The sequence below is a fragment of the Malurus melanocephalus genome, unplaced genomic scaffold (genome assembly GCF_030028575.1).
Source record: "Malurus melanocephalus ecotype Western Australia unplaced genomic scaffold, MMel_1.1 scaffold_34, whole genome shotgun sequence".
NCBI classification, from domain to species: domain Eukaryota; kingdom Metazoa; phylum Chordata; class Aves; order Passeriformes; family Maluridae; genus Malurus; species Malurus melanocephalus.
The window spans coordinates 62,414-86,220 of NW_026623266.1; the positions used below are offsets into that span (position 1 = coordinate 62,414).

Genomic DNA, 23,807 nt, shown 5'->3' on the forward strand with positions numbered 1-23,807 from the left:
CCTGCTTTGAATTTTTTTTTTCTCTTCTAGTGCAAATGGACATCGCCCCCATTGGCAGCAGTTCTAAATCTTGCTCACCCCAGGCAGAAAATCTTTMGCAGACATTTGTTTGCTGGTCCAATGTCAAACCATGTCAACTGAATGCCTTGAAGTTAAGGCAACTTTGCTTTGTAGTCCAAATCAAAAAACAAACAAATCCAACACTTTAAACACCAAGTGGAAAGGATTAAACATTTATTTACATACAGATACACATGTAAGCAATTTCTAAGTATAAAAAGGACATGACAAATAAACGTGAAGCATCATACATTCATCATCCTGGTCATCCAAAACACATTCCTTTCTCAAGCCCACTGTACCACACTTGAYCACGAGAACTTAAAGAGACAAGCCAAACGTTTCTGACAGTGAATGATTTACAGTTTGGCAATTTGCTAACACCTATACCCTCCCCAAAGACAGCACTACCCCAGCAACGAGATCAATGGTCTGACCAGCTATAGTGCATTTTTTCCATTGAAATTGTTGTGCTCCATCAACAAATAGCACATCCTCTACTCATCCTTTTGGCCACATGTTTAGGAATCAGGGTTCTTGCTAAAATTCTGTACATTGTGCTAAATTTACAATTGTTGGGGAAAAGACAGTAGACCTTTGTGGGACAAACTCCAACACAGGAAATTCCTTTAACGCTGTGACTTCCCTGGCATGGAAATCACAAACAAAATGCTGCTGTTCCTGCTTAAGCAGATTTTTAAACTACAATTTAAACTACAGTTGATGGTATAAAACATACTTTGTTCATGCTGTAAAAGAAATTATGTGCTTCAATGTTGATTTGATAGTAATCAAAGCTGAGGGTAATTCAGGTTTTCTCCTGAGGAAATGAAGATGCCTTTGTAGCATCTCTAAAAATTATCATAGCTTTCAAGAAAGAGGAAATGTTTTAGATTCAGAAGTCTAAAGGTAATGCAGAGCACGACAAACTTGTCAGTTAGATAACATTACAAAGGGAAACAAGCCAGTAAACATAAAATTAAAATGCCTACTCAAAGTATTAATGAATTCAAATGAGAACAGGGTGAGTCTTTCTGTATAGATCAAAGGCAGTTTGAAAAAAAATCTCATGATCTGCAAATTCACAGAACAGCCAAATATGTGCAGCAGAACAGAGTGAAGTGGAAATAAAAGAGCAGAAAGAGCCTTGTCCCATATCGACAGCTGAGTGACTGCAGCTGCTCCAATCTCAGGGTTTTGGGTCTTTTTTTCCATTTGTAAACAGCTGTGGAGAATAAAATGGATGTGACATATCTGCAGTGCATCTTATTATGCTAAAACCATGGCATATTTTAAACCACTTCCCTAATATCCAGAGATATACTTGTCACTCCAAATCAGCATAGTAACAAGCACTGGGCTTGCTCCACACTCTCATTAGAGGGCCTTTTCTCTACTAAAACRTTGGCTTCAGAAGTTAGTTTTCCCCCTTCAGTGCAGGCTGTGTGTGGGGGTGTGTGGTAACCCTTACTTCCCAACAGTCTGCAAGAGCTGAGGCAATGGCAATGCCTGAAATCATGGCAGYTCTCCCCACCACAGACCAAGTATTTTATTCCCCATCTATTAAAATGTAAAAATGGCATTCCCTCACCTCTGCTGCCCATCTGTAAGGACTCAGCTGCTGGGACACTGCTGGACACTACATTCACTAAAGCTCTGTGCCAGTGATGTAACCTTGGCCCTTGGAGACATTCATAACACCTCCCCAGTGACTGTTCCTCCTCYACACCACCCTAAATCTCACTGGATGGAGAACAACTCATTTGCACCAAACTCCCATCAATTCTTAATGTCTGAATCACTTGTATTGGCTCCCTAAGAAGAGAAACATTCCTTACRGGGTGCCCTGGCTGGAACAAGCTTATTGAATTATTAACTTAACATCCATAGTAAGAAGCTCGAGGTGGCATAGAAGATGAGCTTCTGATGCTCTTTCTCCCTAAAGCAGGAGTCAGATCCAGTGGTTCATGCAATCAGATCATCCCTTCACAGTGCTTGAGGCATGAGCAGTAATTAGAGAAGAGTGGATTCATCGATGAGAGGTACTAAAGGAATCAGGCTTTGAAAAGTACTGAGATTTGCATTCATGTGACACCAGACACTCCAGAGCCCTTGATTGATGCCCATGAAAGTATTAGAATACTTTTTATATCCTCTCTGCCCCAGAGAATCATGCACAGCTAAAACTATGACTGACACAWGTTTTGGCCATGTCATTTTGTGCCTGAGAACCAGGGAACTGGCTTTCRGAAGATGCTCACCAGGGACACCACCACAATGCACTCACGAGTGTGTGTGTATGTCCTTCAGAATGTTATCCCAAAATAAGCAGAAGTGGAAAAAGCAAAGGTGCAAATGTAAAGCTGGCATCTGCTTTTTGAGTTTAATTGTAGGACTAAGCAGAGCTAAAATTATCCTCTGAGCTTATTGGAATAGAGTTCAAAACATGTGGTCACATTCACCAAGTCCTAATTGCAAGCTACTATTGTGAAAACAATCTCTGAATATTGTTAACCAGCTYCTGTTCATCCAGACAGATGAGGTGAGCTGTTAACCCTGGCTGTGCTCTTAAAACCAGTCTAAATTTTCACTGACATTTAAAGCTTAAATTACACCCATTGCCTTCTCATTTTCTGCTCTGTCTGGRTTATCTTCCCCCAGTTATCCCACTGACTGTACTTGGAGGAGCAAGCTTTAGAGATGAGGCTTTTTTTTCTGGAGATGTGGCTCCCACTCAGGAAGAAACAAACACCTGTGACTGACATGGCATAGTTTTTACTTCTGGTTTAAGTTACAGCTCATTCAGATGAGGAGAAAGGTTGTGATGGCATCTGTGAGTGATGAGAGCCAGTGATCTATCCCCGCCTGATTTAGTTCARTACAGCAAAGGCGGCTTTGGGTCAGGTGAGTGAGGTGGTGATTAGAGGAGTAAGTCCAAGCAAGGCAGAGTGCTACTTTGGGAGCCCTGCATCATGGGCAGCATCATCACCCTGCTGTCCACTTTCCTATCCAAGATAAATCCTCAACTGAGGCAGATGTGCCATCAGGAACATTTGTGGTACGTTTGACTACATCTCAAGTGCATGATTGCATTTCAAAGACATCACCACTTTCAGTTGAGGCTGTTCTGCTTAGAATGCACGACTTGCTCCTAAGAAATCAAACTATTGTTTCCTCACACTCGTCATCATAAGGCAACACTGTTCTTCAAAATGGTGATCRCTTGCTGCTTGTGAACAGCAGCTACAACAATTGCCCACAGATGATAGAGCTGATGCCAGGAAAAARGGTGATGTCAAACCCCAAATTTGTTGAGATAACAAAGTTTATGAAAAAAGGAAGGAAATATTTGGATATAACAGAGTTTTCACTATTAGAATTGATTAGAGTATTTTCTTTGGCTCCAGAGTATTTTCTGGTGAGCCCTTATGTACAGAGACATTTAAAACAGGACAGAGAGTTTCTGTACTTGCTCACTGGGAATTCACAAAGTATCCTCTAGAAACATGTTTTTCAAACTGAATTAATTCAAAAAAGTCTTTGTTGGTAGGAGCCAATCACATACAGATATTGGGTGCTTTGATACTAAAAGATTGCAGAATTTCAGACTAAATTTCTCAGCAAACCCTTCTAAAAGCCCAGAGCAATCAACATGCAATCCATAGATGGAATTTTAAAAAAAGATCTGATAGAGAAAATCCTGAGCACGTGGAACCATCTCTTTACTTGCATTTTCTGCTCCAGAGAGTCATCTTTCCCTTTCACAAAGGGTTGTGGCACTCACTCTGTCCCACAGCCAGGAGAGGGTTTCTGTGACAGTGTCTCCAGCCATATCTGACCCCGAGGGCATCACAGACTTCCAAAGGGCAGAATATCCTGCATGTTTGCTCAGCCTCTTTCAATAGCTGGAGAATTTCACCTATTTTCCAATTGAATTCAGTCTCTGACTGCAGGAATCATGCCAGCTCAATGTTTCAGCCTGATTTACAGACAGTCCTTCATATTGAAAAGAGAAGACAAGTGGAAAAGCAGCTGAACAAACAGCAATCCTTAGGGATAACGAACAAGGCAAAGCCCAGTGGGTTTGACTCTAACTAATTGCATCCCTTGTCAGCAAAAGCTCTGGAAAGCCTGTTGTCCCATGTGTGTGCACCCACCGTGCTTCTGCATCACTAACTTCGACTTTCCCTCTTTTCAAATCACTGTCTCCTGTGTCAGTCTCAGTCTGCTGCTATTATTACTGATGCTGGAGGAATTCGATAGCCATTAGCYGCTAAACCTAGACTGGTGGGAGCCAACTGTTACCAATACAGCCATTTCCAAAAAAAACACAAACAGCACCAGCAAGCTGACAGATTTTAAGGGCTGTTTCATGTGTTCTACAGCAAACAACAAAGTATCTTGCCTGACAATTTGTCATGTGTGGTTTTCATTAAATAATGATCACAGAGCCATTTAGCATTCAGCACAAACACGTATATGACTGCATGCTCAAACAGCTTACCTGGAGGTCAAATCAAGACTTCAGGGTTCGAGGTAGGAAGAGGCACCCAGCATTCCCTTCTTTACAGAGTTCATAATTTCACTTTTTCCACATTATTTCTTTGACAYGAAGGGGTTTTRTTGGTTTGTTGTTTTAYTTTTTSCCCCTAGCACTTTCATGGGGGAACACAAATACTGACAGGAGAGTCATGGCTTGTCTCAGCAAACCTTCAGTGTCAACACCAAATGCAAAACATCAGTGAGTACTTCACACACACTTCAGTGACCTGAAGCACTGACTGCCTGSTGGTTTACTTGAGATCAGGCTGACTGAATCAGTGGCTCCCACTGGAAATCAGAGTTTAGAGCAGCCAGTTTTCAGAGATGCTTTTACTGATCTCTGCAAACAGGCTTGCTAGATTAAGCAAACATCTATTGATCATCCAGTATTGGTTTCTGCTTGAACATAATCATTGCATTAAAAATGTGAAGAAAGGGTCTCATTACAAGACTACCACAAAAATTAACATTCACCAGAAATAAGATTACTCCATGGCTGTGACTATACCACCCTCAAAACACATTCAAACCCAGCAACCACACTAAAAGCTTAGCTCTCTTCATAGCAGAGAACATTCCCAGTCAAATCTGGCCCCATTRTATCAATTCTGCATGGCTTCTGGACACTCCAGCCAGCAGGCATCACAAGGCTTTTACAGACAGTTCTCTCAAAAATCTAGTAAAGTGTTTAGCTGGAGAGCTGATTATCACATAATTGGGATTTTTTTAGTTTTCAAGACTTTGCAGTTGATAAAGTTCTTCCTTCCAGCGGGGAAGCCTTCAGCAGCGGATCAGACTGTAGAAGAGAAGATAAACTCTCAGTGCTACGAGGAAAGTTCAGCTCTATGCACAACAGAGATATTCAAAGGTGTACAAAAGTAACACCAGCAAAGGAGTTACTACATTAAAACACCGCTTCTTCAACAAGAGGCGTGTTTGCAAACAGCAGAAAGAGAGGCAAGTCTCAAACTGCAGCTTTGGTTTATGACCTCGTAAAAAGTGTTGCACATACCACCATTGTTTCCTTTCAACTTTTTAAGCCTTTAACTCTTTCTCAATGTTTAGGGCTAAACATTGAAAGGAACCAGTTCAAATTTGACTGGAGAAGTCAGGTAATTCACATGAACATCMGCCCAACTGCAGCACTCCACCCTGCCACAAAAAGCACATCACTGTCTGGAGATGGAGTCCTTACACAAAAATTTGCTAGCCATAAAAGGAAGCAGTGTTTTGAGGTTGGTAGTAGGCAGCTAGTCTCCAAAATAGTCACTTACACATTAGGAAAGCACTGGGAAAAGATTTAGCCTTCTAGAAATCTCAATGTAAATATCCAAGAAAATAAAGTTAGCAGTTTCTGCTATTTGACGAGCTCAACTTGTTCAGTCATGTTAATGCGTTAGAGCTCCAGCTCCAGAAGTGATGCGAGGAGCACTTAAAAATGCATTTATAGTGGTACTCAGAAGGGATGAAGAGTRCCTGCCTAGCTTTGATCTCTTTGGAAACCAGGCTGAGGAACCATGGGTGTTTTATTGGGCAGTCTCCTTCCTCCTTGATTAAGCTGATCAAAGAGCCCTGCCCTATTTGTTATCAATTATATGCTGACAGGTCCAGCATGGGGGAGAACAGCTACTACAAATTAAATACATATGGTATTGATTTTAGACTTGAGTGTTACCTGCCATGGAACAGCCTCAGCCCCACTCTAATGAACTAGCTAAGAGCTGTGCAGAATCAGCTGTCTTGGAGTTGGCTGCTCTTCACAAGTTCAAATGAAGCTGCATTGGGCAATTTGGGGATTACTCAGGAAGAAAGATACTGCTCTTCAGCMCAGGCTGTATCACATGGTCCAGCACAGCAGGTTCCACACATTTCCAAATCCTCCAGATTACAACATGAGCAGAGACTGAAAAGGACCAAAGCAGAGCAGTAGATGATGTGTTCCTCAACATCTCTTACTTACAGAGCTCTTTGCTAAATGTTACCTAAATGACAAACAAGCTTCATGCCACAACTTCTACATCTTCCTTTTACCACTAGTCATAAAAGTGACCTAAAAATAGCAAGAAAATATTAAAAATGGCCATATGACAAACCAATCCCCCTTCTCGCTGACACAGAGTCAACTCCCCATTACATATCAAAGGCACAACATGATACAGCCCAAAGAAATCTTTCCAGGAAACAAAAAAAAGCGTTTCAAAATGCCTCTTTTTTTTCTTTTTTTTCTTTTTTTTATAATTGCTAGTTTTTTCAAGAAGTATTTACTGGCAGCTCTTTATGTCAATACAAAAGCTCTGTTATAATCTTCAGTAAAAGCCAAATAACATTAAATTGATTAACTCTAAATTGCAGCATATCACAGCCATGTAATCAGGAGAGATTCTTTTCAGATTAGCTAAACTGAACTCAAACTCCTAAATATAATTGTTTATGTGCGCATTCGTATCTTCTGATTTCGCTTCCATGCCAAGGTGTAAATCTGCAATGCATTGTATGGCACTAGAGGTGCAGTGACATCACAAACTCCATGGTGCTTCCAMTTCAGGGGCTCAGTAAGAAGAAGCTGCCCAAAGAGTTACATATACACCAGAGTCTGGGATTAAGGGTACAAAGCGTCAAGTAAATAAAATGCCTCTACAGCCCTGAACCTAAAAGCTACCCCAACAGAGAGACTGGGTGYCAAGAAGAGACCTTCAAGAGCACCTTTGAGAGCAGTTGCATGAGGTGAGAGCTGGATGGGTCAGACATGGAATGACACCACTTCTAACCCACTGCTATTTCCACTTACCATCAAAAAAAACCCTCTACAAATTTGTATTCCTGCCTTTCCATGAAAACTGTGTCTGCATGCTGTGTTTTTCAGCCAGACACATTTCAGACTRCCAGTTCAGACTGTGCCTCCTCTGCACCCTTAGACACAATCCATGCACGCACAAGACTTTGGTCATCTCTGGTGCACTTCTTCTGAGTCCACCAATAAGCTTTCCCAAGGCTAACTTTTTACATCAGGACATGACTAATTAGAGGAGGAATGATTAATTAATTTATTTATTTTTATTTCTGGAAAGTCTTTTCATCCTTTGTTGGATATCAAAGAAGCACACAGTCCTTTCCCACTATGCTCAGGCCTAGAAAAAGAGGTAATGAGATTTTTTTTTTTTTATTTTTATGAACAGTGCTTAGTAGTGTTTTTTTCCTAACCAGTCTAAGTTACACATTCAGAAGACAGTAATGTAGTAAGACTATGTTTGGCCTAAGGAATATTTGCTGAACTGCTAGCACCAAAGGGAGCAACGGAGCTGTATCCATGTCTTCTCCAATCTGAAAAATGTTGCTATATGTAACTTTTTTGTTTATCCCACATTCATGAAAGTGCCTGTAAATGAGAGACATAACACTTATTTCAAACACCAGAGTCCTCCATGAAGACGCAGGGGCAGACGTTATGTACACGTCCTAAGAGCTCGCTTGCTGACAGCGCAGAAGATTGCCAGCGCAGTCCAAAGTCAGCRTTCATTGTTGCGTTTTTTCTTGTTTTGTTTAGCTTTAAAAAGGATCAAACACATTGTTCTGTAAGAGAGGTTTGGATCTCTTCAGTATCTTCAAGAAAGGCTTGTCTACTCTCCCACAGAAGTAAACAAAACAGCTCATGTTCTGCATTACATGAAGCACTTGTGCAACTCTTCCTTTTCTGACCTGCTCCACAGACTCCAAGAAAAATGAAATTTAAACCCTGTTGTATTCTGCTACATTGTCATGCAGCTGGAGCTATCAGCCTGCCATGTTTCCAGGACTGTAACCTGACTGTAAGCCAGATGGGTCAGATTGGCAGGAATTCCTTCAAGTAGATAAATCCCAGCATAGAAAAAAAAAAATCCACTTGGCCCATGGCAGAAGGGGCAATCACATGCCAGCTCTTTAATTAAAATTACAGCAAGTCAAGTAGCTGATRCTTTTCCCTTCTCCTGGTAAGGGGGATGAGACATTGTTCACAAGGGTGTTCTGTCGTGCCTCGCTGATCAACCGGCAGGCCAAGTCCAGGAAGAGTTTTTCSACATTATCCGATTCTTTTGCTGACGTTTCCAGATAGTACATGTCCTGTGCTTCAGAAAATTCTGCAGCTCTTTGCTGGGAGACTTCCCTCTTATCAGCTAAATCAATCTTATTACCTGCATTGATGAAATATTTTAGAAAAGGAGTTAATTTGATTTGAAAACCAAGAGAAACTGAGGTCTATAGRGAGAAATAAGAGTTTGGTGTTCAATATTTGTATGGACAGTGGTTTGGATATGTAAACCTTCATGCTCGCTCTCCCCTCCAAATAATGGATTCCCTGAAACACCCAAGTCCATTTAGTATCAGCTCATTTAATGAGATATGCCCTGCAAACATCCAAGTCAGTTCACTTTAATTTAGCACCAGTGCATCTGTTTGCTGCGATCAACCAACATGAAAGGATTTCCATTCTAAYATCTATTGAAAATTCTCCTATGCTTGCTCTGAGGAGCACTTAAAGTGCCAGTTATAGCATATGAGACACTAAATGTGATATTCATCACATTGTTACAAGCTTTTTTAGAAGTCTGGCTTGGAAGGAAGCTTTCCTCTTTCAATATTCCAGTATAGGATTTGTTTGTGGAGGCTGGAAGAGGGATGGGCTTGGGGCAGGGGGCACTTGCAGAGAAACCRACCCTTTGGTTCAGAGAGATCTGYTCAGCAGAGAGTTGATTAAAGCCTCAGATCTGATCTGATCATACACTATTGCTGGCCACTTAACTTTAAACAGGATGTTTCTGCCATAAATTAATCTTACAACAAAGGTAATGAACCAGGATCTGCAACAAGAGGCAGCTCTGTCCATGGACTCAGCAGGTTCAGAAGGAAACATCTCCTACCAGCAATTTTGTGAGAACTCTTGGAAAGAAAAGGTCGTGTTTCCACTGGCAAACCTTGTCTCATTGCCTTCTCCTCATCTGAGATCCCCTATCTCAACAAAGCAGTTTCTTGGACCCACTACATGCACTGAAGTTACCCTTCTAAACAGATTATCACTCTAAACCAGTGATTTATGAGTGTCACCATCTTCAAAGTGTGTGTAATGACTAAAATATAATTTATATGTTGTGTTGTAGATGCTAGCAATTAACTTAATGGTCACTGAAAAAATTAATGTACATTTTTTAGTCATTTATTAATTATTTCTGCACCACCTGTACCCAGGCCATACTCAGGAAGTATGAGTTTCTTGTATGGAAGCTCTAAAAAATCCCACAGCTCACTTGAAGTAGTACTGGGGCATGTAAAACTCAGAAGATTTTTTTTTTTTAAATACACTTTTAGACACGTCTTAAAATGACCTAGATTTTTTCATTTAAATAGCAAACTGTYAAAGGTGACACTGTAGCATGAAACTTTTTGGCTTTTCCCAAGTTATTTTTCCACGGTTCTTTATATATTCWTGGACCTTTAAAAGCCAAATCCCAACTATCAGATGCTGAAAGCAGAGCATGGAAAAGCACTGGTAGGCAAAATAACCTTCCCCTTGCTTGCAGCAGACAGATGGCCTGAGGTCTGTTTTGCCATGAGTTGAAGCTCTACAGATTAACATAACATTCAGTTATTTATTTTTAGTTTCCCTAAAATCCACACAAGAATATCCAGTTTTCCAGGTCTGCCCCACCTATGAATGCTACAATTCACATGACCAGCATGTTCTGATGTGGTTCCCAGATCCTGACCACTTAAGACAAGAGTGGTTSGGGTACAGCACCCTGCAGACACCACTGGCTTCAGCAGATCCCCACATATTTGTGGATATCAGAGCTTGGAGTCACACAAGGGGAACTGCTCTATYCTTAGCTTGGTTGGTAGCTGYRCCATCACCCCTTCAGTCTTTTATGWGACCAAGGGGTGGGAAGCATCCCCCTCTGCACGCAATAGCCCTAGACCCAAAACAGGACCACACTTCAAGGAGTGGCCAYGGCATCCTGAACACTGTTATCAGCATCCCGGGGTTATTTGCAGAAGGAATGGTCCAGGCACTGGGTTCAAGCCTGTACCCTGTGGCAGCAAGACCCACCGCAGCAGCACAAGCACCCTGCAGCCCCAGCTCTCAGAGATGCCAGGGTCTCCTCCTGCTGCCCTCTCCATCTGCCACCCATCCCTCAGCACACCCTGCTGGCGAGGGGCACGGCCACTCACCCACGAGCACGGTGATGACCTTGTTGCTGGCATACTGCTCGATCTCCCGCAGCCACTCGGGGAGGCAGCGGAAGGACTCCTCGCAGGTGATGTCGTAGGTCAGGATCAGCGCGTTGGCGCTGCGGTAGTAGCTCTGCGTGATGGACCGGAACCGCTCCTGGCCCGCCGTGTCCCAGATCTGCAGCTTTKGMMATAACAACAGTGGTAAAAAAAAAAMAMAMMAAMAAMAAACAAAAAAAAGTTATTTAATTTCTTTTTCTATTTGGTAGCAGCACCATTTTGACTCAAAAAATTCTCCTTCGGYRTAAAACCAGTGCTGGGAAAGCACTTAGCTCTTCTCCCTTTGGCTTCCCTTCCCCCAGCATTATTTGTTTCTGTTCCTGCACTTGTGGATTGAAATGCAAGGCACAAAGTCAGCTGGCACTGCGGCCCTGGAAGCTGCAGGTCTGTCAGCTTCCATGCAACTTGTAGCATTTCCCTCTGCAGTGGGCAGAACTGCCAGCCTGGTGGGGCTAGAGGGAGAAAGTCACTTCTCCCACCCCTGAAGTCCAACAATAGCAGTTTCCATTCCCAAGAAGGAATAAGAACACCTCTCCTCTAGCTCACTGGGATGGTTTTAGCAATCCAGAGACAATGCAGTCAGGGGTGGAAAGCACAGAATTGAACAAGGAGCTCAGCCAAAGGCTTATCTAAGGTTTGGAACACATTTCCTCTCTACAGCTTCAGCTGTCTCATCCAGCTGCTCACTGCTTTCTTTCACAACATGTAGAATTGGCTGACATGTCCTTCTACATCACAGAATCCAAAATTCTTTGGGTTGGAAAGGACCATCTTGTTCCAAGCCCCCTGCCATGGGRCAGGACACCTTCCTCTAGACCAGGATGCTCARAGCCCCATCCAGCCTGGCCTTGAACACTCCCAGGGATGGGGCATCCACAGCTTCTCTGGGCAACCTGTGCCAGTGCCTCACCACCATCAAAGAACTCATGAATGTTTGCCAAACCCTCTGGATCCATGAAGAAAACATATATTTCCCAATACAAAATACACTCATACTGGTTTTATATTTTCATCATGGGATAGTTTTTGGTGGGCCATCAAAACTCAATTCTTCAAAAAGGAAGTCTAAGAAACAAACACCCATGATTAACACATTTCAAGATAAAACGGTATTTCTCTGCTTCAGCTTTTACTTTTTTAAAGCATCTCTCCCTGGAATTAAATATGTGGAAGGATGATTTCCTGCCAAAATCCTGTGTACTTTGGGAAAAAAAAGGCAAAGTATTTGAGATTTTTTCCATATATTCAGCAGCCTTATTCTTCCCCAGTTCCAAAATTGAGCTACGCCAGCCACTCATCACAAATATGTTAGTTTAAAATGAGAGCTCATAGCAGCAGCTTTCAGATGTGGGGTATAATTTTGAAAAAAAAAACCCAAAAAACAAAAACATCACACCTTTTTTTTCAGAGAAAATAATTGTGGCTGGCTCACAGCTCCTTTGTGCTTTAATCTCTTGGAATAGTTGTACTTAAATGGCTGAACCTGGTATCCATGAAGTGACACACAAAACCATAAATGAAATTACTTGCACATGAAAACCAGATAATGAATGAGTCCTTGTTAAAACAAACCAGCCTCCAAACTCTGGCAGATGGAAAGATACAGATTATTCTGTTGTTACTCAGCTGTTTACCAGGAAAAACATTTAATCACTGTCTACTGGCTAACTCCAGCTTATATGTGTTCTGCCTTTATTGAGAAGATCTCCAAGCTGATAAAAACTTGATGTGAAKATGTTCTTCCATTGCTTTAATCTAACAGATACTGAAGGCAGAAGAGATTGTGTTGGGGAGAGTAGACATGAGTTTACCTGTGAGCTGGGTGCAGAAGGCAGGGAGGAGCCACCAGTCTCACAGCCACTGTTAAACTCTTCCTGCACACAAAATGCACATCTCACACTTTCCCTCACTGCTCATTTTTGTCAAATAAAATATTTCACACCAACTATTTTGTTTGTACAGTATTTTTTCCCCCAGAATAACCAAAGAACCGTGTCTGACTCAGCCTGCAAAAAACCTAGATGTTTATTTGCTTGGTGTCAGCTGATGCTCCCAACGTTTGTACATATATTTAGCTTTCCACCAAGTACAATGAGATCACTGGTCCATATAGCACAGCCCTCTGCYCACAGCACTGAGGATGCTTAGCTTTGACCAGCATGACAACTGCTATCTGCTTTACTTCAATTTGTGGGCCCTCTYGCACATATTTTTGGAGTTTATTAAAAGAAGCCAGGCAGATCAAAATCCACAACTGCACACTGCTCTCTCAGCTCACTGGGCAGTGAGCTTTGGTARCTGCTCAGACCTGGAAGAGCTTGCACACAAGCTTTCCTACCAGCAAGTCCCTCTCCACTAACTTTCTAATGCAATTTTGAAAGCTGGAAAGTATTTTTCCCCAGAAATCCATAATTTATTTTTAAGTCTGAAAACTTTTTTCGGTAAACAGCTCTGCTCTCTCATTCTGGATCCCAGCAGACATGCTGGRGAGGCTGCCCAGCACAGAGGCAAGAGTCATGGCTCGGGCACTGCTAAATGAGCTAACAGCCAGAGCAGCTCTCTTCTCTGACTCATTCCTGCTTTTCCACTCATTAAATGTTTATTCTCACAAGAATTGCTTACTCAAAAAATTTCAGCTCTTTTTCTGAAAAAATCTGTTTGCCCTGCAGACTCCATTGGCTCATTCCAATGCCCAAATGTACCATACTGAGYTCCCACCAAGGCTTGGTCACTGAGGCTGAGCTCCAGCAGTTCTGATTTATGGCACTGCTGGGGGCAGGAGATTGGCTTTAGGAACACAGTTTTTGCCATGTGAAATACAGCTGATACACCAGCTCACACTTGCTAAGGCTCGGTGACACATAATCCTGCCCCAAGGTGATTCAGAGAGGACACTTGTGCATTCATCAGATATTTGCAGGGCAGCAGGGACTTTCATTTAGCTTGCASAGCTTCCCTGAACCATCCTTACCCCTGAGACAGCCCATACTGGCACATCTACTTCCAACATTCTCTTAAGAACTTTGCACCCTCAGTCCAAATAAGTCTTAAAAGAGGATTATATCACAGGAGCAACACTTCAAACRCAGACAAATCCTTAGGGTAAGTTCACCAGAACAAACCCCAGACCTCCTATACAAGTTCTTAAGGCTCCATCAGAATTTGATGGAGAACCAGATGTTTAAAAAGGAGAGGTATCTGAAGCAGATGGGATTCATGTTCCCCAAGACTCTTCTTCTCCCTCTGATGACCAGGACAGTCTTGAGACTGCTGGTTTAAACTATGTCCATAAGAAAGAACAAATTCCACCTCCAGTGCAGTGATTGCACCATTTACCAGCTCAGATCCTCTGAGTTGCTTCACTGGAGCTGCTTTTGGCTGAAAGAAACATCTCTGCTCTCTGAGGAGCTTGGGACAAGAAGCATTCACGTCCTGGCCAGCCTTGCTAATGAGCGTCACAGCCACCAAGCTGAGCACAGGGGCTACGCGTGATCCTCGCTGCTTCCCTGCCTCTGCTCTGCCCACTTGCACAGCCAAGTGCTGAGTATCACCCTGGTCTTTTTCAGGTGAAGCATTTTCTTATCCTTCAGCTGCTCAGCTGAGAAGGTCTCCTGGTGAAGCACCATCACTTTCCATAGGTCTGCCAGCTCCTCACACAGCAGAGTGGCAGCCTGCTAACATGACCATGGCTCTTAAAATAAGTGCTAAACTTAGCAACACAACACCCCATTTTCTTCTTAAAAGCCCTCTGTGGTGAAATACAGGTTAAAAAACAACAAAACGAGGCTGCAAATCTGCCCAAGTACACTGTTTCCATCCCATCACTTACACATGCTTAAAAAAAGGTCTCAGTGTCACATCCAGACACTCTCACTGGTGCCACGCTCACATTTGCTCACCATTAGATTTGATAAAGGCAGCATGGGGAATGCTGATGATTTTCCCTTTGGTGTCCCTGAAGTTCATGAAAGCAGAGTAAATCCAGGAGCAGCTCAAGGACCATGGACACCTTGATATTAAAGGCTCAAATAACCATACTCTTCTCTCATCTAACACGTCACAGTAGCTCAAGTGAAATCTCTACTGATGAATAAAGTGGTAGCAGCCAACATTTCTGTGCTCTGGAACCCAACCATGGATCCCATTAAAGCATGAGATTGGTCCCCAATGTGTTTTGGCCCAAGCAAAGTAACTCTCTGCCAAGTGATGCTCAGGCTCAGTTTGGGAGTTAGCTTGGGACAAGGACAGTTTCCCATCAGCAGTTTGGTAGCAACCACCCTATTTTAGGGGGTGAAATATTTAATAACATGGAGAACTTTGCTCTTTGTAGTTCAACCTGTTGGCTCAAACACCAGTGYTGTGATCATCTCTCCTTCTCCCAAATCTGTAGCTTGGCAGAAGTGAAAGATGAGCCTTTGCTGTGCAGAGACACATGAGTCCAGAAGCCTCTTCTCCCCAATCTTGGGAGCTCCCAGGGGAAGACTTTCCTTAAACACATGGCAGTGGGAACGCAACATATTTCTGCTTACCAGAACCATGGTGAGCAGAGGCTGCACTGAAAAGSTCCTTTGGGCTTCCCCAACCCCAGMCAGACACAACCTTAAGCAAGGAGTTTTGCAAGACCTCCCTGCTCCATTTTCTCCCTTCCAGAAGGTTCTCTGTTACAATCCTGATGGTAATGGTGGAGAGGGGCAGAGGGATTGTCAAACCCTGCACTGTCCATGCCAYGCCAGACAGCTCCAACCTTCCTCAAGTATCTTCCAGCAGTGGAAACCTCAGCTATGGTATTGCCACATGAATTTACACTTAAAATCATCAGGCTCCTACCTTTACTTTTTCGCCGTTTATCTCCACAGTTTTAATCATAAAGTCAACCCCAATCGTGGCTCCTTGCCCTGGTGGGAAAAGCCCCTGGAAGAAAACAAGAGTTTGATTAAACTTATTTCTACAGCAAGATAAAACTCTCACTCGGTGCCAATCCTCACCCTTTTCCATCTTCAAAACATTCATTGTCCGCTTCCCATGACACTTATTTCCATCACATTTAGAGTGCGACATTTCCCCATCATGAAGGTTACCATAATTCAACCCTGTTGTGTTTTCCCTGCTTTATGCATCCCTAATTGTGTAGCAAGTCACCTTACTTCAGAGGTAGGAAAACAGGAAAAGAAAAAGAAGAAAAAAGAGAGGGGGAAAGCCCTTTTGTGCAGTTGGAAGAGGCAGGGGAAGGGTAAGCGAGGACCTTTCCCGTCTTCCCAATGCACTGAGAGATGTGTGAACAACTGTGTGAGATGAGATGCCTTTTGCTCCTGCAATCTCATGCCTTCCCTATTTCCTCCACAGCACCCCTTGGCACCAACAGGCATTTCTGGCAGCTCTCAACAGTGGGGTCACATCTCTGCACAGCATTTCAGGGGTGAAGCACAGAGCCAGCCATCACCAGTGCCACAGCAATGGCAAGGGACAGCACGATGCTGGTGATGTTTGATTGCAGCATTATCAGAAAGGAGCAACAGCAAATTAAATGAGAGCTTTTTGATTTCTGGTCTACCAAGTCCTGTTGATTTTGGGGCACATCCATCCCCAACAGCAGCTGTGCTGCCAAAGAATGAGCAGCCGAAGCGGTCAAAGATATTTGCTGTYAACCTTTTGGGTTTGACTGGCTTTATTAACACCACATGTTTTTGGAGAGCATGTAAAATCACTATAGCTTTGAAACTAAAATTAACAGCAAAGGAGAAATTGCTGACAATTCCTAGCGGTCAGTGCAACCAAGCCCCCACAACTTGTGCTTTGTAATGCATCATGCAAAGCCTTCCCCTGCCCTGATCACAGAAGCATGGTCCTTTCCCTGCTACTCTGCCACTAAAAAAGACACTGGACTGACAGCTCAGGAAYCAGATTATTTATTTACTAATGACAAATAACAGAGAGAGCTTTGTGCAGCAGGGGTTGGTGAGAAGACCAGGAGACACGTTCATCCTTACAGCTGGTTCAGAACACCACCAGAACAGGAGTTGTCCCAGTGGCTTTCAGAGGGGACTTTCTGCCTTCAGAGAGGAATGAGTTYTGGCCAACACAGAATCCAGACCAGGGCCAGGTGCAGCACCAGACACAGAAGCGCTGCTGGTACCAGTATGGCACTGCATGTGACACACAGAACCAAGGCTGCGATGCTGGCAGAGCCCCCAGGGCAGAGCCACAGGCTCCATGCTCCCATCCCAGTGCTGTCCCCATCCCCACATCCCACAATCCAAAGGGTGGCCAACCTTACCTGAGTGAAGCGACGGACTAAGCAGGTCTTCCCCACACCGGCGTTGCCGATTAAAACAATTTTGAAGAGGAAATCATAATCTTCCATACTCATTTACGCAGCTGCAGGAGAGACAGAGAGCACAACACGGTGTGAACCAAGGCRGTGGGGACATGCCCTTTTATCCCTGCTGAGCTCCAAATGTGCAGAACAAAGGTCTCTTGGCACACACATTGCTCCTCAGATAAGGGAGAAGAGCACTTCCCATTCTGAGCTGGGGCATCCACGTAGTCAGTCAGCTGCTGTGAAACCTTGGCCCCATTTTGGTTCTTGTGCAGTCTCACCTGGCTGCCCACAAGCCAAGAGATGCTGCTTTTCAACTTTCCAAGCAGTGCTCCACAAACCTGAGACACTGATTCCTAGATGTTSCCAAATGTTTGTTTTGCTTTTAACTACATCAGCTCCAAAGGACAGCATGGACTTGGTCATATTGTCTGAGAGGATCATGTAATTTATTCCTGTTAGGGCAATACCCCAAATCCTGCCATGAACTCCTCCAGGAGGGCACTGGGTRCACACAGTGCAGGGCTAGGGCAGAACTGGTAGGGAACTTAATTCAAAAACAAAAGCAGCAGTGTTTGCCTTAAAAAAAGAAAGAACTCATGTGCTAAAAGTGTAGTGAAAAGTGGGGCAACAGCTGCAGTACATTAAGGGAGGTTTTTATAAGAGAAGAAATAATAGCTGCTTTTAGRAATGTTACTACTATGATCATTTTCCTTAGTTTTGTGAAGACAGACTGCTTGAATGGAAAGTAAGCAGAGAGGAGCTTAGGAACTATCCAGCACACATTCCATGCCCTAAGTTCAAGCTCCTTGGCAGGATGCAGAGACTGACATTCCAGCAATGTCACAGGGTTGCCTGCATGGGGGAAGCCCCACATGGCTTCCTACACCACTCACAGCATGGGGAGGACCAAATGCAGAGTTTGCTGCAACCGAGCAAGTCTGGAGGGATGAGCACCCCCACCTGCATCTCCAGGGCTGCTCAGGGTCTGCCAGCACTGCACCCAGAGAAGGGGTCTGCAACCTTCCAGGAAAGCAACAACAGCCAGAAGAGACTCAGCTGGAGATTTCGGGCAGAAAGAAAAGCCCAGAGACAAGGGAGCAGGAGGGCAGTGTCCAAACCCAGCTATGTCCAGAGGATCCAGGTATTATGTATGGCATCAAAGACCTGTCCTCAAGACTGCTCACCCAGCAGTACCTACARATTAGGTAATTAACAAGGAGATAGAGTCAAAGAGGGTAAGTGTAGAAGTATGGGGTATGTCGGTGCAGAACAGGGGGAAAAGTATTATAAAGGTGCTATTCTCAATAAATCCCCAAAGTGCTTAGAGGATTCTTACAGAGCTGATGAAGGGAGCAAATGCAGCTGGGCTGAAACCAGCTTCTCATGCTCAGTCCAAAGCCAGAGTGCTGTCTCCCACTGCCTCCAAAGGCCCTTCCTTTGCACACACCAGAAAGMTCCAGCTACAGACTCCAGTCCCACCAAAAAGCCATGATAGGCTTAGAGTCAAACAASCAGAGAATACAAGAGAAAACTGAGACAGTCTGGATCTGCCTGGCAGGGCACACTGAAACAGCTCTCCAAGCACCACCAAGAGTCTGGCAAAAGAGGTAGAAGACTGACTCAGCTGCTTCACATCTAAGTGGCCCTTGGCCTTTCCAACAGCCTAAAAAAAGGGTAACCACACCAATTAGTGACTAATGAGCTGCATCACATCAGCAGATGGTTCGAAGGAACACAGCTGAGTCACTGCACAGACGTGTCACTTCACCTGGGTCAGGGGCACAGTGCAGCAAATGCCACCAAACAGTAGCAGGAGGAGGTGTCCTGAGAATGCTCTGACTTCACCTTGCTCCAACACACAACACCTCACAGCTCCTTCCTCTCTCTTAGTACAGTGAAAGAGTGGGACCTTAAAGAACAGCCAAAAAAAAAAAAGCCCTTTTAAAATATTCTGAAGTTCTTATTTTGTGTAATCATTTCATATCCCCATGACTGGCTTTCCCATAGTGCGACTGGATAACAACAGCAATGTTTARCACATGTTGACAGTGCTCTTAAATGAAGAATAAATGTCAATATAAGGTTTCAAGCTTTCACACTAGCTTCTTCCATGAAGAAAAATGTGGTCATCCTCTAAAAGCTATTTCAAGACTAATGATACTCACACAGCACAGCATAATTATTCCTGGGATTCTTCATACCCCAGAGGGTACGCTCCCCCCCAGACAGATTTCAGTTCCATTACTTGCACCCTAAACAATCCAAAATGCAAATTTATCTTCTTAGGAAGCTTAAAAATAAACTTTCTCTGCAGATCTTTGAGGTCAGAAATGTGAAATGGYTCAGACATACCCTAGAGTTATGTCTGATCCCCTTCATTAGGCTCTAGGAGTAATCATATGCGATAACAACCCCAAACGGGAACTGAAAGACGAGCCAGGAYCATAAAACAAACTACGCAACAATGAGATTAAATGCCAGAACTGAAGAGACACAAGAAGTCAGGGCATGGGAGAGGAGAAAGCAAAGGAAGCAGCAAGGAAGGGTGAGGAGAGGCAGAGTGCAGCTGCCCATCGCTGGTGTTTCCCCCTGTGAGTGTCCCCAGGGCTCCCCAGCTCGCTGCAGTGCCAGGCACACACACGGCCCCGGCCACACTACCAAACCCTCTGCTCCTGCACGCCAAACCTCGCAGCCAAGTGACCTTTGCTGCTGACTCAGGCTCACRGCACCCTCCCTGTCCCCAGAGATGTGCCTCAACCTCTGCCCCACTGCCACAGCTGGGGAATGTGCATCTCAGCAATACAGCACGCTGAATTATGTACTTTGAAAAAAAAATAAAACAAAACAAACGCAGAGCCACAACTTTTCTATTTGTTTTTGTTTTCTTGGTTTGTTTGGGGTTTTTTGGGGGTTTTTTTGGTTTTTTTTGGTTTTTTGGTTTTTTTTTTGTGGGTTCCCTTTGTTTTTTTCTCCTCTCTTTTCTTGTGTTTGCAGGTGCAGAGCTCTGCCTCACATCCCTGCACCAGTTTAAAGAGTTTGGAATGCAGCTGCCTGTCCCACCCTCTGGAGGAGACAAAACCCTGCAGCGAGGGCAGGGGATGGGATGCCAGTCCATGCCTCAGCCACCCCTCATCCCTATCATTTCAATCAGCACAGAGACATGCCCTGTCATGAGGTGAAGCCCAAGGCTGGGAGCAAGGCAGCAAATTTGGTTTCACAGCTGTTTTTCCCCAAGGCAGTTTATGCAGCTGGCATCCCAACCAGYCTCACACAGGATCAGTTTTGTGGGGTTTTACTTGATTTGTGTCACTGTTCTGCTCCACTCCATCATGTGACCTCACAAACARTTACTCTGGGCAGAACAAGAGGACAGGAGGGGTAAATTGAAGCAGGGCAACCACCTGGAGAAGTGGTTCCTCAGTGGGAATCAGCTAAAGGACAACAGGACATATTTTAGGCTTAGCTAGTTTTCACAGAATCATACAATCATTAAAGTTGGAAAAGACATCTAAGATCATCAAGTTCAGCACTGCCAAATCCACACTAAAGCATTTCCCTAAGTGACACATACACATCTTTTTCAAACACTTCCAGGGATRGTGACCCCACCACTTCCCTGGGCAATCCATTCCAGTGCTAAAAGGGATCACCCTTTTAGTGATGAAGCTTTTCCTAATACCCAATCTAGATTTCTCCCTGATGCAACTTGATGTTTCCTTTCATCCTATTGCTTTTCACGTGGGAGAGCAGACAGATCCCTACCTCACTACAGTCTCCTTTCAGTTGTAAAGTGACAAGGTCCCCCCTGAGCCTCCTTTTCTCCAGGCTAAACACTCCCAGCTCCTTCAGCCACTCTTCACCAGACATGTGCTCCAGTCCCCTCATCAGTTCTGTTGCCCTTCTCAGATCCACAACCTCAGTGTTTCTCCATTGGGGAAATACAGTGCAATAAATGCTCTCGGTATKCTTCAGTTATTAATTCCAATCCAACCAAAACACTGGCAAGATCCACCCAAACCAAAAGCACAACGACCAGGGACTTTCACCTCTCCTTCTCCCACCCAAGCTTGTACAAACAAGCTCCTGCTCCCATGGATTCCCTGAAAAGGGAATGCAGAAGCTGTGGGCTGCTTTCCCCATGCTCATGTTCAGCTGCTGTAGAGCAGCACTCCATATCCTTTTCCACCAAGCAGCTTCCCAGYCATTTTTCCCCAAGCCARTAGTGCTGGCCTGGGGTTGYTGTGATCCAAGTTCAGGACCCAGCACTTGGCCTTKCTGAGCCTCACACAGAGGTTCAGATCCAGCTGTGCCTCAGGTCTAGCCTGTCCAGATTCCTCTGCAGAGCCTTCCTGCCATCCAGCAGATCAACATTCCCACTCAGGTGCTCTTGATCCCCCCTCCAGATCATTGATAAAGATATTAAACAGCACTGTCCCCAAAACTCAGCCCTTGGGAACACCACTTGGGACCAGATGCCAGCTGGATGCAGCTCCATTCACCACCTCTCTCTGGGCTCAGCCACCCAGCCAGCTTTTTTTCCCAGTAGAGCTGGATAAAAAAATGAAACAGAACAAAGAACAAACTATCCACAGCTGCACAAGTTCCTCCACATTTATGGATAAAGACCAAAACCATATCAAGCCAGGAATACTGATAATTTGCACCTCAGCTCYATCCCATCTCAAAATCCCATTACAACTTACCACTGCAATCAGACACAGAGAAGGATCTGCAGCCTCTTCCACCTGCTGGATCTAACAGTAGGTCAGGCAGCTTTTGATGTATTTATACAGTTCTTGATAAACAAGTAGTTTCTGTTCATCATCCAACAGCTATAAACAAAAATAAATTTATCCAAACATCTCAAGTTCAAACAGCAGCAATTATGTACATGAGCCACAAAATTCAAAGCTAAGGCTAATATTTCAAGCAGAAAATTATTCCTCACAGGCCAGAAAATTGCAGAGAATTCAGATCTGGACACGCTGCTGCGTTACATAACTCAGGATAAAGTATTTTCATTTCCTAAGCACCTGCCAACCCAAGCAGGCTCCTGCACTTGGCAAGCATGAGCCCAGCTCATGCCCCTCTGCAATTGAGCCTGGATTTCCTTCTGCTTCCTTGACCACCTCCCTCGTTCTTCATCTCCACAAGGTTTAATTTCACTTCCATTCACACTAGAAAARTTAGGAGGAATTTGATTCCCAATAAAGTCTGGATTGCGCATGCCTCTGTGGTGACAAAGCCATAGGTACATGGGATCCATGCTCTCAGCGTGGTGCAACTTTAGAACTCCAGGAATGTCTTTTCCAAAATCAAGGAAGAAAGACTTATTGTAGGCACTTGGGTTTGCAGAGCTCAGCATTTCCCCACTCCTTCCATCACATTTGCCATTTCAGATGAGCTAAATCCAGCAGCCTGTGCTGTGACAATCCTAAATATGCCTCTTAAGGACAGGGCAGGATGCTCTGTGGTGGCACTCACACTTGAGATGCCCTGGCTTTACCCCAGCCCRTGGCTGGACACCAGGTGTAGCTGCCTGCAGACTGCCCTCTCCATCTGCCTGCTTTACCARACACCAGAGGCTACAGATCTCACATTCAGGAGCAATCTTGGGATTTTCACCTGTCCCTGGCACACCCTGACAGCGAAAAGGCTTTGTGCCCAAGCTGCCCACTTCTGGGTGACATTTTCTCATGGGCTCTGCTAACACTGGTGTCAAGAGCACCATTAATACACATCATTCATCTCTTTGGGTTGGATGGTGGAAAGGTGGGGTCTGGGTTGGGAACATCCTTGTGGATCTCAGTKTCACCAAAGGCTCTTCAGGAGAGATCAGGCAAGTCACAGATTGCCTGGTGCAGTGTCCTCGTCTAACTTTGTCACCTCCTGGAGAGAAGGGAGACTTGGTGACATTGGTGCACATCAGTGCTGGGAACAGCCATGGAAGTGCTAAATATCCCATGCAGACAGCAAGTTAAATTCCATCAAACACATCTGAGGATTGAACGGATAATCAATGATAATTCTCCTCACACAGATAAACCAATCAGATTTCTGCATTACATAGGAATAACAAGATACACACAGTAGTTACAAAATTATAAACAGAACATTAATTTGTTTAGGATTAAAAAAAAAACTGCGGACACACACAGCCACAGTGCCTCAGTGGGGTCTGACCAAACCACACACCATCTTCAGAAAACTAGTTCAGAGCATGAGAACAGCCTCACACTCCATTTACTGTCAGAATCCAGCGTTTCACTGCAAAAAAAAGTTGCTGCAATATTAACACGTGCTTTTATAAACAACTTTTACTACAAGCCTGGAGATGGAGACAATACTGCACACTCTGAACAACACTCCGTTGGTCTTGGCTACGTTTTAGCACATCCTGAGACCACCAAGCTGTACACAGGCTTTGCAGCAACAKGTTTTTGTGTGTTGAAGCAGTTACAAACTCAGCCAGCACAGCAGACAGGCTGACTTCCAAGTGTGGAAAAAACTGCATTGCCAGAAATCCAGCCAAAAAATGCTGTTTCATCCACTCAAAAACAAGAGCCTCTTCCCAAAGGGGGAAAGAAAAACCCAACAAAATTATTTTTTAAACTGCAGCAAAGCA

General features: G+C 44.1%; 1 protein-coding gene across 3 annotated transcripts in view; it reads right to left on the minus strand.

The window, feature by feature from the left end:
* Positions 1 to 217: 217 nt before the first annotated feature.
* Positions 218 to 23,807, minus strand: part of RAB30 (RAB30, member RAS oncogene family) — a 48,250-nt gene continuing 24,660 nt past the window's right edge. For 2 of the 3 annotated variants that reach the window (XM_057364037.1, XM_057364035.1), the window contains 4 exons: positions 17,138 to 17,238; positions 15,691 to 15,774; positions 10,804 to 10,987; positions 218 to 8,771 (listed from right to left, as the gene is read on the minus strand). In XM_057364037.1, coding sequence (XP_057220020.1) covers positions 8,521 to 8,771; positions 10,804 to 10,987; positions 15,691 to 15,774; positions 17,138 to 17,230 — 612 coding nt within the window. In that variant the 5' untranslated portion in view covers positions 17,231 to 17,238 and the 3' untranslated portion in view covers positions 218 to 8,520. Of the gene's footprint in view, positions 8,772 to 10,803; positions 10,988 to 15,690; positions 15,775 to 17,137; positions 17,239 to 21,885; positions 22,015 to 23,807 lie in introns of all 3 variants that reach the window. The other variant, XM_057364036.1, reaches the window with a different exon arrangement.